Raw genomic sequence first — 13,466 nt, forward strand, 5'->3', positions numbered from 1 at the left:
CCCAGAAAGGGAGAGGTGACAGCATTTGTGCAGAGAAACTCGAACACAGGTGACTTAGGAAACATCATAGGCACTTGGGTCTTGGGCACAGGTGGGCCCCTCCTCAGTCAGACTTCTGGACCCAATCACCGGCAAAAGTGTGTGTGGGGGATTCCATCTTCCACCCAGCCCACCTGCCTGTAAACCAGAGCAAGGGTGCCAAAAACACCCTCGGGAGAGAGGGGTACACCTGACAATTATCTGGGGATAATTTGCCAGCTTTGCCAACCAGTGACCTGAGGACCAGCCCTCCAACAATGAGAGGCAGTGTGGTCAATGCCTAAGATCTCAAAGGAACCAAACATGGACCAGGTGGAAGAAAATGTGAAAGCACACATTCAGAATTCCAATTTCTGTGGTCCCTGGGAGAGGCGCCACTAGAAGGATGTGAAAGTGATGCCTTGTTTCTCCTGCCAACCTCCTTTGGGGTCTGTCCTTTAAAGCACTGCCTGTCATACTGTGCTACCTAAAGATAATGGACAGCCAAACTTCAATTATCCACAAGTGGATTATCCATTTGAGGGATTAGCTAGGCAAAATTAAAATCTCAGACCAAGCCGACTTCCCCCACCCCCTCTTCCATTGATTATCTCTGAAGGAATGAAAGCTAACTTTACCCTGAGCAAACATAATTAGGAATGTAAATCTGCTGCTGGGGAAAAATCCCCCACAAACACAACAAAAACTTTCACTATATTACAAAGCCAAGCTGGAGTTGGCTTCTCTGTGCCAGAAGTGACCCTTCATGGCTACAGTCCCTAGAGTTTTGGTGGGGAATTGTCAAAGTGTAAGTCCGAGTCTAGGCCTGTCAGAAGTTTAGACAACACAGAACATAAAGAGCTTGGTCACACAATACAGAAGAGTGGCCAAAAGAGAGATCTCAAAGAAGGGGATATCTAAAATCTATATACTGGGGCAACTCGGGAGAAAGGTGCTTCTCATCCTGGAGACAGAGAGAAGACAGTGCGACCCTGATGGGAAAAGAGTGGGCCAGCATAGCATGCTCTGATCACCACTGATGTTTGGAATGGCCACCACTTCCCCCTCGGCCCTGTGCACAGACAGCCTGTTGTTGTTAGGAGCACATCTGCCAGGTCCCAGCCCAGCCACCCTGAGCTTGGGTCTCCTCTGGTCTTCCCCATTCAATACTGAGTCCCAGCCATGCTCCCTTCACTCCCCTAACAGTTTCTCCCCATCCCAGAATTCCTAAAGCTTTTCCTCCCCAGGGTTAAGCAACTCAAGAATGGTGCCCAAATGGTATCAGGGCCACTAGTGCACAGCCAACCTTTGGTGGCCTTTGTGGGGGGATGGGGTGTGGTCTTAAGCAGTCTTTTTTATAGCCCTGGAAGAGTAAAGGCAATACATGGAGGCCCAAGGCCATTGGCCTCGCTGGTCCCTTTCTTCTTGGGGGTGTCAGCTCCCTTGTTCCCAATTCATCCCTTCTCTAATGAGCTACCCCAGCCCAAACCATCCCAACTAGCCCCTGAGAAGTGAGGCCACTACAAGTAACAGGAGAGGTCTTGAGTTGCTCTAGTCTCTTGGCTTCAGGCTGAACTCCATGTGGGGGAGATGGCCCAGCCCCACTGTAGTTATTAGGCTAGCAGTGCCTGAGACATCTGAGCCAGTGAGGGGCACTCAGGCAAGCCCTGGGGAGATGTGTGTGTCACTGCCAAGCCTGAGGCTTCATGCCCCGACACTCAGATGGTCTTTTCACTCAAGCTGGGGCACCAGTGTCCGTAACTGGCCCCTTCTGTCATCTGTGGTATTAGGAGGGGTGGAGAGGTATAGCTCGGGCCCAGCTCTTACGCCCAGAGAGCTATCTCTTCACCTCTGATGCTTTCAGAATACACACCATGCAAAACTCATGCCCCTGTTGTTTAACCAAGCCCAGGCACACTGGCCAGCCAGCCCAGACAGCCCAGCATGTCTGCACCTGCTGGCTCATCCTTAGGGGAGTTCTGGCTAATGGGGCTGGAGGTAGGGGCTGCAGGTCTGTAAGTGTTGGAGGAGCAGGGCAGGAGTGGGCTCGTTACGTACACCAAGGGACAATGATGTCAGTGTTATGACAGAGATCAAAGACAAAACACACAAAGCCTCAAATGTTAGAATGAAAACTTTTATCATCACTCCTGTTACCCCCGTGGAGGCTGGGGGCGGGGGGCTAAAGGGCATATCACTGGGATCTAAGGTGGGGTCTACACCTGCTTTATCAGCCCCCAAAACAATATACTGGGGTGATCCAATATAAAGCTACTGGTTAGTCTAGTTCCTGAGCAGACCTGCTAATAAACCTCAAAAACACAAAAGTCTAACTCACTAGCCAGAAATAAAAGCAGGACCTGTCTGAGTGGGAAGGGACAAGGGCGGCACAGGTTGACCCAATCTCCTCTGGAGGGGGACTCATCCTTAGAGGAGGGAGGGGGGATAGCCAAAGCCCACACCTTACGGGAGGTGATGCTAAGGGAGGGAGAAGCACGTAAGCCCATGACTTAGTTCTTGGGAAAGCACCAACCCCTAAAATCACCCAGGCAAGGACAGATACCTAGGGGTGCCAACTGTTAAAGGGGGAGAAAAAAGCAAGAGAACCCAGAAAGAAACCTACAGCCTGTGGGGGGACCCAGAAAGGAGCTCCTTACTACCCCTGGGGTCCCTGAGCTGGGAAAGACTACAAATCACACAGGAAGGAGCTGGGCATGGTGGGCAGGAACCATTTTGCTGGCCTCTCCCAAAAGCAGGGGTCTCAGAGCAACCGCCATTCCCGTTCCCCTCCACAGAAAACCCTCTCTGGGGAGGCGCCGGCTAGCCTACAGGCCACTGGGTAAAGGCCCGGCTGCCCTCTGAGGCAGTCCAGCCCTGCCTCAGATATCCCGGCGGGGCTGGGCAGAAGAGAGCGCTGCTGGAGTGTGCTGGGCCCAGGTTTTCGAGGGCTGGGAATGATTTTTTTAGAGAAAGGGAAAAGGCGGTGTCAGGAACCGAATGGGACGACCTCCACAAAGCAGGCTGGGCAAAGTCCCATGATGGCAGGTCGCTAGGAAGAGATTCCAGGGGCGGCAGGCCGCTGCTGCTCCCAACCCACACCTGGAAAAAGGGCAGAGAGTGCAGGTTACCCCCCTCGGCCACCGGGCTCGCCCCCACTGCCCTCTGGGCTCCTCCTACTCTGCCAGGCTGCTCAGCACACTACCTGGGAGAGTCACAATGTGCTCTGTGATGAGAGACTCAGAGACAGAGAGAAGGCAGCAAGGCACAGACAGATCCCAGCATGCCCACCCTAGGTCAACGTCCTCAGGGGAGGCCACCTGGCCTGGCTGGCTGTGAACAGCTCCACACCTGAGCCCTGGGGGCTCGCTGCCCTACCTACAGCACGTCTGTTCCTCCCTGCAGGTCTCCCTGAACCCCTCCCTCCTTGCCACCAACAGGATAAGAGAAACACGTTACTCTACCAGAAGCTATAACAAGCACCCCCCCGACTCTCTCCCCCTCAGATGGCGGGAACGTGGCAGGGGAGGGAAGATAGCCAAGGAGAAGATACAGGTGTTCCACACAGGAATGCTCAGTGGCCAGGAGAGGAAATTCAATTTCCTGGGTACCAGAGGGCCCCCAGATACTGTTGAAACAGACACACCAAGGGTGAGACTTTTGCCCAGCCTTCCCTGCTACACAAAGAGCTCACCAGGAGAGGAAACCACCTTCCTCTCCAGTCCTCAGAAGCCCTGGCTGCTTGCACACATGGCTCAGATGGGTTAAACAGGTGCCAGTGCTCAAAGAACGAGACCATTCACTCTTGTCCTCCTTTGCTGTCGTTCCCACTGCCACCCCTCATGCCCTGAACTCAGGGGACCCCAGAAAGTCAGCCTGCCTGGCTGACAAGGGAAAGAGCTGTTAGCTGGACCACCAGGAGCTCTTTACAAACCCTTCCTTCTCCGCAGTGGCTCCTGCAAACTGCTGGGAACCAGAAGCCAGGCCCAATGGGGAGCCAGTGCCCCCAGGACGACACTTGTGCAACGTGGCCCACCGTCCAAGGAGCTGGCAAATGCCAGGAGAGGAAAGCCAAGCAAAAGAGCGAAGACAGAGACAGGGTGGGAACCAGGACCCAGCAACCAGGAAGGAGGGGACATCAGCGGTGGGGGGGAGGGGGCCAGGGGGGAAGAACAAAGGAGGAAAGCATACGGAGGCTGGAGGGACAGAGGGGGAGGTGTGCACAGCAGTGGTGGTCAGTTAGCGGCCCAGCACACACATCAGCTGGCTTGTGGCTGGGCTGGGAGAACAGCAGCATTCTCTTTCAGCCCATCTTGTCCCGGCCCCGACCCCTACCTGACACTTGTGAGGCCGCTCAGAAGTGTGCACCTGCTTGATATGTCCATTCAAGTGATCAGGCCTGGAAAAGAGAACCACGAGACACTTTAAAACAAGACCTTATAAATGGGGCCACAAACCTGGCCAGACCCCCGACCCCTACCTACCTACACACACACACATACCGCCCCCCCCACCTCCCCATGGAGAGGACTCCCTCTTCCCCATCCCATCCCAACAAAGACAAAGTCACCACCCAGCTCCACAGGCCCAGGCCTCTCTGCCCTGCTTTTCTCTAGAGGGGGAAGGGGAGTGTTTGTCTCTGACCTTGCCCCAACCCCCACCCCCAGAAGCTCAAATGATTTCTGGGACCAGGGGAGGTGGCTTTAGAATGAGACAAGGCTGCACTGCAGCCTTTCTGGAAGGGGGTATGTGTGATTCATTGTCCAGACTAAAGCCCCTTAGAAACTCAGTGTTCCCCTCCCCCAGCCTCTCCCACCAGGGCAGCCAATGAATGCCACCCGGATGGAATTCAGTCCCCAGAGGCCACGGGATAGAGCCTTAAGTCCCCAGCTGGGCTGGTAAACCAGATGCCCGTGGAGCAGGTGGGCAGGGGCTGCCTGACCGGTAAGACTGGTTCCTGGCTGGGGCCCCTCCAAGGGAGTTCTCCATCCGTAGGTTCACAGACACACACGCTTCTCGGTATCCAGGCAAGTTAAAACCAGCCTTTTATTCTGAATATTATCTTACAAGGAAAAGCAAAATAACCCTCTGCTCCCAGACAAGTCTTCAGTTCCCTATCAGGCTCGCTAAAAAGTGACTCTAAAAACGCACCCTCTCTGTCCTGAAAGCATAAAGGGCATCACTGGGTTCAGTTAGGCTCTAGAACCACCAGGTCAGAATAGGTCAAAGATTTTGGTGCTAAGAGACTCGGTGCAGAACTCTGTGCTCCATGATCCCAGGAGGGTGTGAGGGCAGAAGCTTGAGTCTGCCTACCCAGGACGGCTGGTGCCTGGGGAGGGGGGGATTTAGTAGCATGGAGTATAAGGAGTCCCAGATGCACTTGTTTCACTCCCTCCCTGGGCAGCCATTCAAGCAGGGAAAGTCGCTGGAGGAAAAGCCTCCAGTCCCCAGAGGGGGCCCCACGCCTGGTGCCAGAAACACAAAGGGAGCCCAGGGAGAAGAATGGTGAGGCCCGGTGGCTGTGGCCTGAGGAATCCAGCCCCTTCCCAAAAGGCCCAAAGGAAGACAGACAGTAGGGCACGCCTAGTGCCAGAGAACTTCCCTGCAGGAAGAGAAAGCAGCTCTTGGCCACACAACTGGGGCCAAAATACTCTCCCCAAACCTGATGTGGCCCTAGAGGATCGAGTGACCCCCACAAATCCCACTCCTCCCAAATCTCAGCAAGAAACTGTCCCATGAGCCAGGAAGAGAACAGGTCACGGGGTAGGGGGCACTATTCCTCACCTGGAGAAGCCTTTCCCACAGCTCTGGCAGATGTAGGGCTTGCCCACCGACCCATCGTGGGACCGCACATGGTAGGACATGCGATCTTTTCTCTTGAACCGCAGCCCACACACCGGGCAAGAATAGGGCTTCTCTCCCGAGTGGGAAAGCTTGTGCCGATTGAGATGGTACACGTCACGGAAGATCTTGCCGCAGATCTCACATGCCACCTGCTTCCTGGTCCGGCTCCTCTTTCGGGGGCCGTCGGGGTCCTCAGAGATGGGGAGCCCATTCTCACCCAGCCTGGGTGGAGGAAGGTCGATATAGCCCAGCTGGAGGCTGGTGACACCATGCTGGGCCTCATGCTGCCGGAGCCGGTTGGCATCAGTGAACACCTTCCCACACAGGCCACATGGAAGGATGCCCGCCTCCCTCAGGCCCCCTGGGGACCCGAACATTGAGTCCAGCAGGTTGGCCTTCCGTGGGCGGCCCCGGCCTCGCTTGCCAGTCAGGGGAGGGGCACTGGATGCCACATTGGGGAACGGGGAAGTCAGCAGTTGGGGGGACAGGGGTCCGGCCACCATGGGCAAGCGGTCCACCCCGGGTAACACAGGCAGGGAGGCTTGGCTCGCAATGGCTGCACCAGCAGCCCGGGCTGCCTCCTCCTCGGGCTGCATGCTGCCTGCGATGCCATTGCTGTTGGCTGCCAAGGCTGCCCCGTTGGTCATGTCCAAAGGGAAGCCCAAGTCCGAGGTCCCAGGGGGACGAAAGAGCATGATGTCTGCCCGGGCAGGGGGCACCAGGATCTGCACATTAGACTGTTTGATGACTTCCTGGCAGATCTCAATGACCGACCTCATCAGTAGGAACTTGGCAGCCGTCATGAGCTCGGGGAAGCTCTCCAGGCGAACCACGATGCGGGAAGTGTACGCGAAGTCCAGGATGTCCCCGAACACCTTGGAGCTTATGGTGTGCATCTCCAGCTCCCGGCTGCCCCCAGCCCCGCCGCCTGGGGCCGCCGCTGCGCCCCCCACGTCAGCGGGACCCCCGTCAGCAGCTCCGCCGTCGCCCAACTGGGCGCTGAACACCGACTCAAAGTACTCGCTGCAGGCGGCCAGCACGGCGCGGTGCGCGGGGAAGCTCTCGTCGCCCACCCGCAGGAGCACGTCGCAGAAGCGCCCGCCGTTTTTGCGCTGCTGGTTCAGGTTGTGCAGCATCTCGGTGCTGTGCCTGCTCACCTGGTAGGTGTAGCAGCCCGATGGGCCGCAGGAAGCGTCGTTCACCCGCTCCATGGCCGCCGCCCCCTCCCCACAAACCGGGCCGCGGCGCTCGCCCGCCCCCCTCCCTTCCCCTAGGCAGCGAGAAGCCGGGCGCAGCGGACGGATCTACACTCCCCACACGTGCCGGCCCGGGGCTCTGTAGTCTCGCAGGTGCGCCGAGCGCACACGCCCCCTGCCCGGATCGGACTGTCTAGACCGCAGGGCGCACCACCTCCCACATAGCTGCCCCCACCCCTGCTGGACCGAGCGCTCCTCTCCCCTCGCCGCCTGCCCGCCTCCCCTTCTAGGTCTACCTCCGGGGGGTACGCGAGCAAAGAGGTGCGCCCCTCCCGCAATCGCGCCTGCCACCTCCCCTCCCGCCCGCCAGGCGGCGCCGGCGCGCAGCCAAAAGGGGCGCGCGCGCGCGGGGAGGAGGCGGAGGGGTCTGCCGCGCAGGCGTGCGCGCGCGCGCCGCGGCTTTCCCGGGCCCGCTGGGGGCGCGCGCTGCGTCCCCTGCAAAGCGCGAGCCGGGGCGGGGGCGCCGGAGCGGAGGAAACAAAAGGCGAAGGCGGCGGCGGCGGGGCGCGCACGGGGGCGGCAGCGCGGGCCTGGTCCCGGAGCCTGGCGGGCGGTGGCGACGGCGAACGCTGGAGCGAGCGGGCAGTGGCGGCGGCTGGGTGGGCCCTTCCCGGGGCCGGGCGAAGGCGGCGGCGGAGCGGCGGCGCTGCGGCCCCGGCCTCCGTGTGTTCGGAGCGGAGGAAAGATGGCAGCGGCTGCACTTCCTCTTGCACTTTCACCCCTGGGGGGAGGAGAAGGAGGGGGCGATACCAACAACACCCCCCCCTCTCGCTTGCAAGGAAAAAAAAAAGAAACGGCGAGCTCGGCGTGGGGGGCCCCCGGCGCCCCCGGCCCTGCACGTGCGCACCCGGATCCCTGGTCCGGGCCGCCCCGCGCTGCAAACTTTCCACTTTCTTTGTGCCGAGCGCCCCCCCCTCACCCAGCCGAGGATGCACGTCCCCCCTTCCCTATTTATACACCCCCCCCGCAGCTCCGCTCCCCCCGCTTCCTGCCCCCCCCTCCCCATTCCCCAGCTCCGCCAATGCTGGCGCAGACTGAGCCCCCGTCCGGCCCCCGCCTCCCCACCCCGCCCTCGGGGCCGGGGGCTGCAGTCTCAGCCCCCCCGGACCAATGCAAACGAAGCGCCTAGCCAGCAAACCAGCTCCCGCTGTCCCTCCCTCCCCGCCGAGAGTGGCGGCGAGCGGACGGGAGGGAGGGGTGAGGGGCCGAGGGGTGCAGACCCGGGCCCCCCAGCCTGTGGTGTGCACCCGTAAGTCGAGCGGGCGTCGGTTACCCTTCGGAGCCCCACTTTGATGCGCCAAATCCCCAGAAGTCGCCTGCGACCGCCTTCCCGCTCGCAGCGCCAGCGAGGGCCCGGGGTCCTGGCCGGGGGCAGGCCGAGCCTCCGGAGCTGCTGCTGCTGCACCCCTCTCACGGGCCGAACCGAGGGGGCTGCGTGCCCGGGAGAGCTGCGGAGAGGAGGTCACCGTCCAGCCCTTCTCCCAGACCGCCACACGTTGAGCTTTGTGCCCCGGGGAGCGGGAAGTCACTGGCTCGGGGAAGCGACCACACGGAGGCAAGGGCGGTGGACAGGCACGGGGGGGCTCCGCGCGCCCCGGCAGCCCCCAGACAGCCGGGGGTACTGGCGGGCCCGGGGAGCGCCGTAAAGCGTCCCGAGGCCGGGAGCATCCCCAGCGCCCGCAACCCAGAGAGTCGCCGAGCGCTCCAGCCGGGGCCCCGCCGGCAGGCCAGGGCGCTTTGTCCCCGGCGGGCCTGGGGATGCTGCCGCGCGCGGGTTGGATGCCGAGGTCCGCCTGCCGGGGAAGTGCTGGCGGCCGCCACCAGCCGGCTCGGAGCCCGGGGCTGCGGGCACCGCGTGCGCGGGGAGGAAGTTCCCACAGTTGCGAAGAGGGAGCAAAGTATGTGCTCCAAACTTTCCACGGTTCCAAACTGAGCGCTTCCATTAAGAGAAGCGGTGTGCGGGGAAAAGCATTCTGGGTATTAGCATGCAAATGAACGGGCCCGGCTTCCAACTCCGCTCGGGATTCCCGGCGCCGCGCGCCTCGGCCGCCCCGAGCCACGCGCGCAGTGGGCGGCTTCCGGGCGGGGCGCCGGGGCGGACCCGAGTTCGAATTCGAGACCTCAGCTCCCCGGTTGTGTGTTCTGGTGGCTCCCGGCTGTTCTGAAGCCTCTGTTCAGCAGAGCCCGTTCCCTAATACGTGCACTCGGGACCGCAGCACCTGTCTCACGAAGTGATGAGGATTCAGGGGGCGCTTCGTTCTGTGCTGGTGGGTCTCTCTCCTTACGCACCTGCGCCCTTCCTAGGGCGTAGTAGGTGCCCAGTGACTGTTGGGAGAGAATACAGGAACGGAGGGACTTGAGGGAAGTTCCCTTTATCGGGAGCCAGGCGATCTGCGTTCTCAGCCCGGACTCGTGGTGTCACCTCAGGCTGGTGCCTTATCCTCTCCGAGCCACAGCTCAGAGATCCGTGGGCGGATCCCAGGCACCGCCAATATTTGTGATCGAGAGGGGAGGGCCGCAGGGAGCAGCCATAAAGCGGAAAGGGACCTGATTATTGAGTGCTTATGGTATACACTCCTCCTCTCTCTAAGGTAGATGTAAACACTCACATTCTACCGCTGAACAAACAGGAAGATGAGTGACCCCGGGGCCACACAAATCCAACCAGTTAACCTGAGTGTGCTCTCTCCATACCAGTACCTACCCGATGAACCAGGAACTGGCTCTCATTGCACCAGGCTTCTTTTAGGAGACACTGTCCTGTGATTGACTTCATACCAGAGGGTTCACCCGAGGAAGATGGATTCACAGAGTGCTCTCAGGACCTTCCCCCACAGTGCAGTGAAGATAACAGAAGATGCATCAGCCCCATTCTGCAGATAGGAAGCCTGAGGCTCAGGGAGCTTGAGTGAGTGGCCCGGGATCCCACCATGGAGAAGTGGCTAGAGACGGGTCTGAAGCTCAGTTCTGGCCCCAGCTGCATGTCATCTTGGCAGTATAATTGTTTGGGGGTGGCAATGGGGCTGCTGTGATGATCTCTCAAATTCATTTCACACTCATCCTTCAATTTTGCTCATCTCTTAGGCTCCCAAGATTCCATCCTGTAATTTCAGGTGTGCTTACAGGACACACACACCCCTTTTCTTTCTTTTCTTTTCTTTTCTTTTCTTTTCTTTTCTTTTCTTTTCTTTTCTTTTCTTTTTTTTTTCTTATTTTTTTCATAATTGAGGTGAAATTCACTTTATGAAAATCTACCATTTTAGAGTATGTAATTCAGTAGCACGTATTACATTCACAATGTTGTACAACAACTCCTCTATCGAGTTCCAAAACATTTTCATTACTCCAAAAGAAAATTCAGGGCATCCCGGGTGGCTCAGCGGTTTAGTGCCGCCTTCGGCCCAGGGCCTGATCCTGGAGACCTGGGATCGAGTCCCACTTTAGGCTCTCTGCATGGAGCCTGCTTCTCCCTCTGCCTGTGTCTCTGCCTCTGTGTGTGTGTGTGTGTCTCTCATGAATAAATAAATAAAATATTAAAAAAAAAAGAAAAAATTCTGTTCCATTAGGCAGTCCTTCCCCACTTCCGGCCCCTGTCAACCACCACGGTGCCCCTGTCAACCATTATGTCTCTGGATTTACCTGTTGTAGATATTTAATATAAATGGAATCACAATATTTGATCTTTTGAGTCAGGCTTCTTTCACTTACCATAATGTTTTTGAGATTCTTTTTTTTTTTTTTAATTTATTTATTTATTCATGAGAGACACAGTGAGAGAGAGGCAGAGACACAGGCAGAGGGAGAAGCAGGCTCCATGCAGGGAGCCTGATGTGGGAATCGATCCCGGGACTGTGGGATCGTGCCCTGAGCCAAAGGCAAATGCTTAACCACTGAGCCACCCAGGGATCCCTGTTTTTGAGATTCATCCATGTCATAGGACAACTCGGTGCTTCATAATTTTTAATGGCTGAATTCCATTATATGGATACACCATCTTTATCCATTCATCCATTGGTAGTCTTTCGGCTATTGTGAATAGTATTGCTATGAACATTTGTGTACAAGTATTTTTTTTAGTACCAGTTTTCAATTCTCTTGGATATTTACCTACCAATGGAAGTGCTGGGCCATATGATAATTCTGTGTTTAACTTTTTGAGAAACCAAACTGTGTTCCAGGGCTATTGTACCATTTTACATTCTTACCACACACATCTTTTTTTTATATAAATAGTTCTAGAGTTCATCAAATCTCCCATTTTATAAAGGAACATGAGGCTCAGAGAGGTTAAGTAACCTGTCCAAGGTCACACAGCAGGGTCCAGCCTAGAACCAGTCTTTCCTGAGTCCCTAGCCTTCCACCCACTAAGAACCTCCCACCTTCCTTCAAAGACCCAAACTACCAGCCTGAGGACTGACTCATTGATATATTTGATAAACCTGTACAGTGAAGAACTGAGTTAACCGTATTTAGGAAGCTCCTTCCCTTCCCTCAGTATTTGTTGAAAGCGCCCACTGCCATGGGCGCACCTTGAAAAGATGCAGAGCTCACAATCCCTGCATCTGCCTCCTGCTGCTGGCCGCAGCCCCTCTCCTGTTGCCATGGAAACCATGCACCTCGGTTTTGGCAGTGCACCAGCTGGACAGGGAACTAAGAGTATCCTTGTTTCCCAGGCTAAGTGGAGCTGTCAAGGTTATTCACTCACTAGATCCGTATTTATTGAGCACCTACTAAGCACCAGGTTTGGGGGGTTCTTTGTTTTAGATGCTAAAGATACAGCAGTGAACAAGCCAGACTGTGGACGATGCCCCCAGGAGCCCACAGCCTAGGGGAGGAAACAGACAAAACACAAAGAAATAAAGACTTTTTCTGGCTCCCATCCCCAGTTCTTCAAATTCTCCTTTTTCTTTTCAAGCCCTGCTCAAATCCCACTTCCCCTGGGGCATCCTCCTCACAAGCTCAGATCCAAGTGATAGCTCCTCTCAGCTCTCCTAAAGCTTTTTTTTTTTTTTTTTTCTGATTGCAAATGACATGTGCATTGCAGAAAAATGTAGAAAAGATATGAAAACACAAGGAAAAATAAGGATCTCCTGTAATTTTACCACTCAAGAGTTAAGCACTGTCAGGACGCTTGAGTGGCTCAGTAGCTGAGTGTCTGCCTTTGGCTCTGGGTGTGATCCCGGTTCTGGGATCGAGTCCCACATGGAGCTTCTTATGAGGAGCCTGCTTCTCCCTCTGCCTGTATCTCTGCCTCTCTCTGTGTGTCTCTCATGAATAAATAAAATCTTAAAAAAGAGAGAGAGAGAGTTAAGCACTGTCAACATTTCCTTTTCATCTTTTCCCCTTTCTACATATATATAGTATTTTTAGGTTTTTAAAAATATAACTGGGTCCTATTTTAGATATTGCTTTATAATCTTGTCTTACAATAATATGTTTTCTTCCCATTGGGAAGAAATGTTTTGAAGTTCCCTGAGGGCAGGGACAGGGTGTTGATAGTCACAGAAACCACTTGTTGAGTGCTAACTGTGTCAGCTGTGGTACTGAGTAAGGTTCATTACCTAGTTTACCCTCTATAATTCTCAAAACGCCCTTCTGAGGTGCCTACTCTAGGATTCTCATTTTGCAGTTGAAGAGACTGAGGACTAGCCAGGTAAGGAAGGGAGGGGATGGCAGAAAGCATGCATGAAACAGAGAGGCCCCTGGACCTTGGTTTGCTTCTGGGACCTTCCCCCATGAACCCCTGCTGCCAGGCTTTGTTGAATGGTTGGCCATGAGCCAGGGACCCAAGGGGAGGAGATGATAGAGTAAAGCACAGGAGAGAGGCCCCGTCGTATCTGAAGGATAGCAAGAAACCACCCGACTCACCTTTATTTTTTTAAGTTTCTAATTTTTTTTTAGTGATCTCTACACCCAATGTGAGACTCGAAATCACAACCCTGACATCAAAAGCCCCACACTCTTCTAACTGGGCCAGTCAGGCACCCCCCAACTTGCCTTCATTGGGCTTGCTTAGAAGGCACTAGGCTAACCCACCTCCTTCGTCGTTGACTCTCTTCAATGCTCGGCTCTCTAGCTCTCTAATAGCAATAGTGACAAGATAACCCATGGTACAATCATAGTGCCTTGTGCAGGAGCAGAGCTCTGGGTTGAGAGCCAAACAGACATGGGTTCAAATTCTAGCTCTGCCTCTTGCTGATGGTGTAGCACTGGGTGAATGTATTTAGTCCCACCAGCCTTCCTCTGAGGGTAGAATGCCCCCTTTTTAGAGGTAGCTGGGAAGCTAGGTGGTTCATCCAAGCCTGCACCAGCAAGGGGTACGGGCCTCCCTGACTCCTGACTCCAACAGCC

At 56.0% G+C, this 13,466-nt stretch overlaps 2 protein-coding genes across 6 annotated transcripts in view; both read right to left on the reverse strand.

Annotated features, from left to right (window-relative positions):
• Positions 1-7,463, reverse strand: part of PATZ1 (POZ/BTB and AT hook containing zinc finger 1) — an 18,829-nt gene extending 11,366 nt beyond the window's left edge. For 2 of the 5 annotated variants that reach the window (XM_038575680.1, XM_038575682.1), the window contains exons 1-2: positions 5,800-7,461; positions 4,351-4,414 (exon numbers count right to left, since the gene is read on the reverse strand). In XM_038575680.1, coding sequence (XP_038431608.1) covers positions 4,351-4,414; positions 5,800-7,070 — 1,335 coding nt within the window. In that variant the 5' untranslated portion in view covers positions 7,071-7,461. Of the gene's footprint in view, positions 1-2,139; positions 3,118-4,350; positions 4,415-5,799 lie in introns of those variants that run through there. The other 3 variants (XM_038575683.1, XM_038575679.1, XM_038575681.1) reach the window with 3 other exon arrangements.
• Positions 7,130-13,224, reverse strand: LOC106557811 (collagen alpha-1(I) chain-like). The gene is made up of 3 exons (XM_038576093.1): positions 13,152-13,224; positions 8,224-9,285; positions 7,130-7,836 (listed from the first exon to the last, which is right to left on the reverse strand). Exons 1-3 carry the CDS (start codon positions 13,222-13,224, stop codon positions 7,130-7,132), a joined length of 1,842 nt encoding a protein of 613 aa, XP_038432021.1.
• Between the last annotated feature and the right edge of the window lie 242 nt (positions 13,225-13,466).

This window comes from Canis lupus, chromosome 26 (genome assembly GCF_011100685.1).
Source record: "Canis lupus familiaris isolate Mischka breed German Shepherd chromosome 26, alternate assembly UU_Cfam_GSD_1.0, whole genome shotgun sequence".
Taxonomy (NCBI): Eukaryota; Metazoa; Chordata; class Mammalia; order Carnivora; family Canidae; genus Canis; species Canis lupus.

Excerpts from the sequence above, each read along its gene's own strand:
- LOC106557811 (XM_038576093.1), bottom strand. The coding sequence starts at position 13,224 with ATGGGTTATCTTGTCACTATTGCTATTAGAGAGCTAGAGAGCCGAGCA. Across the intron at positions 9,286-13,151 it reads GAGAGTCAACGACGAAGGAG|AGGCTTCAGAACAGCCGGGA; the intron begins GTGGGTTAGCCT and ends TCTGCTGAACAG. Across the intron at positions 7,837-8,223 it reads TAGGCGCTTCGTTTGCATTG|GGGTGAAAGTGCAAGAGGAA; the intron begins GTCCGGGGGGGC and ends TCCTCCCCCCAG.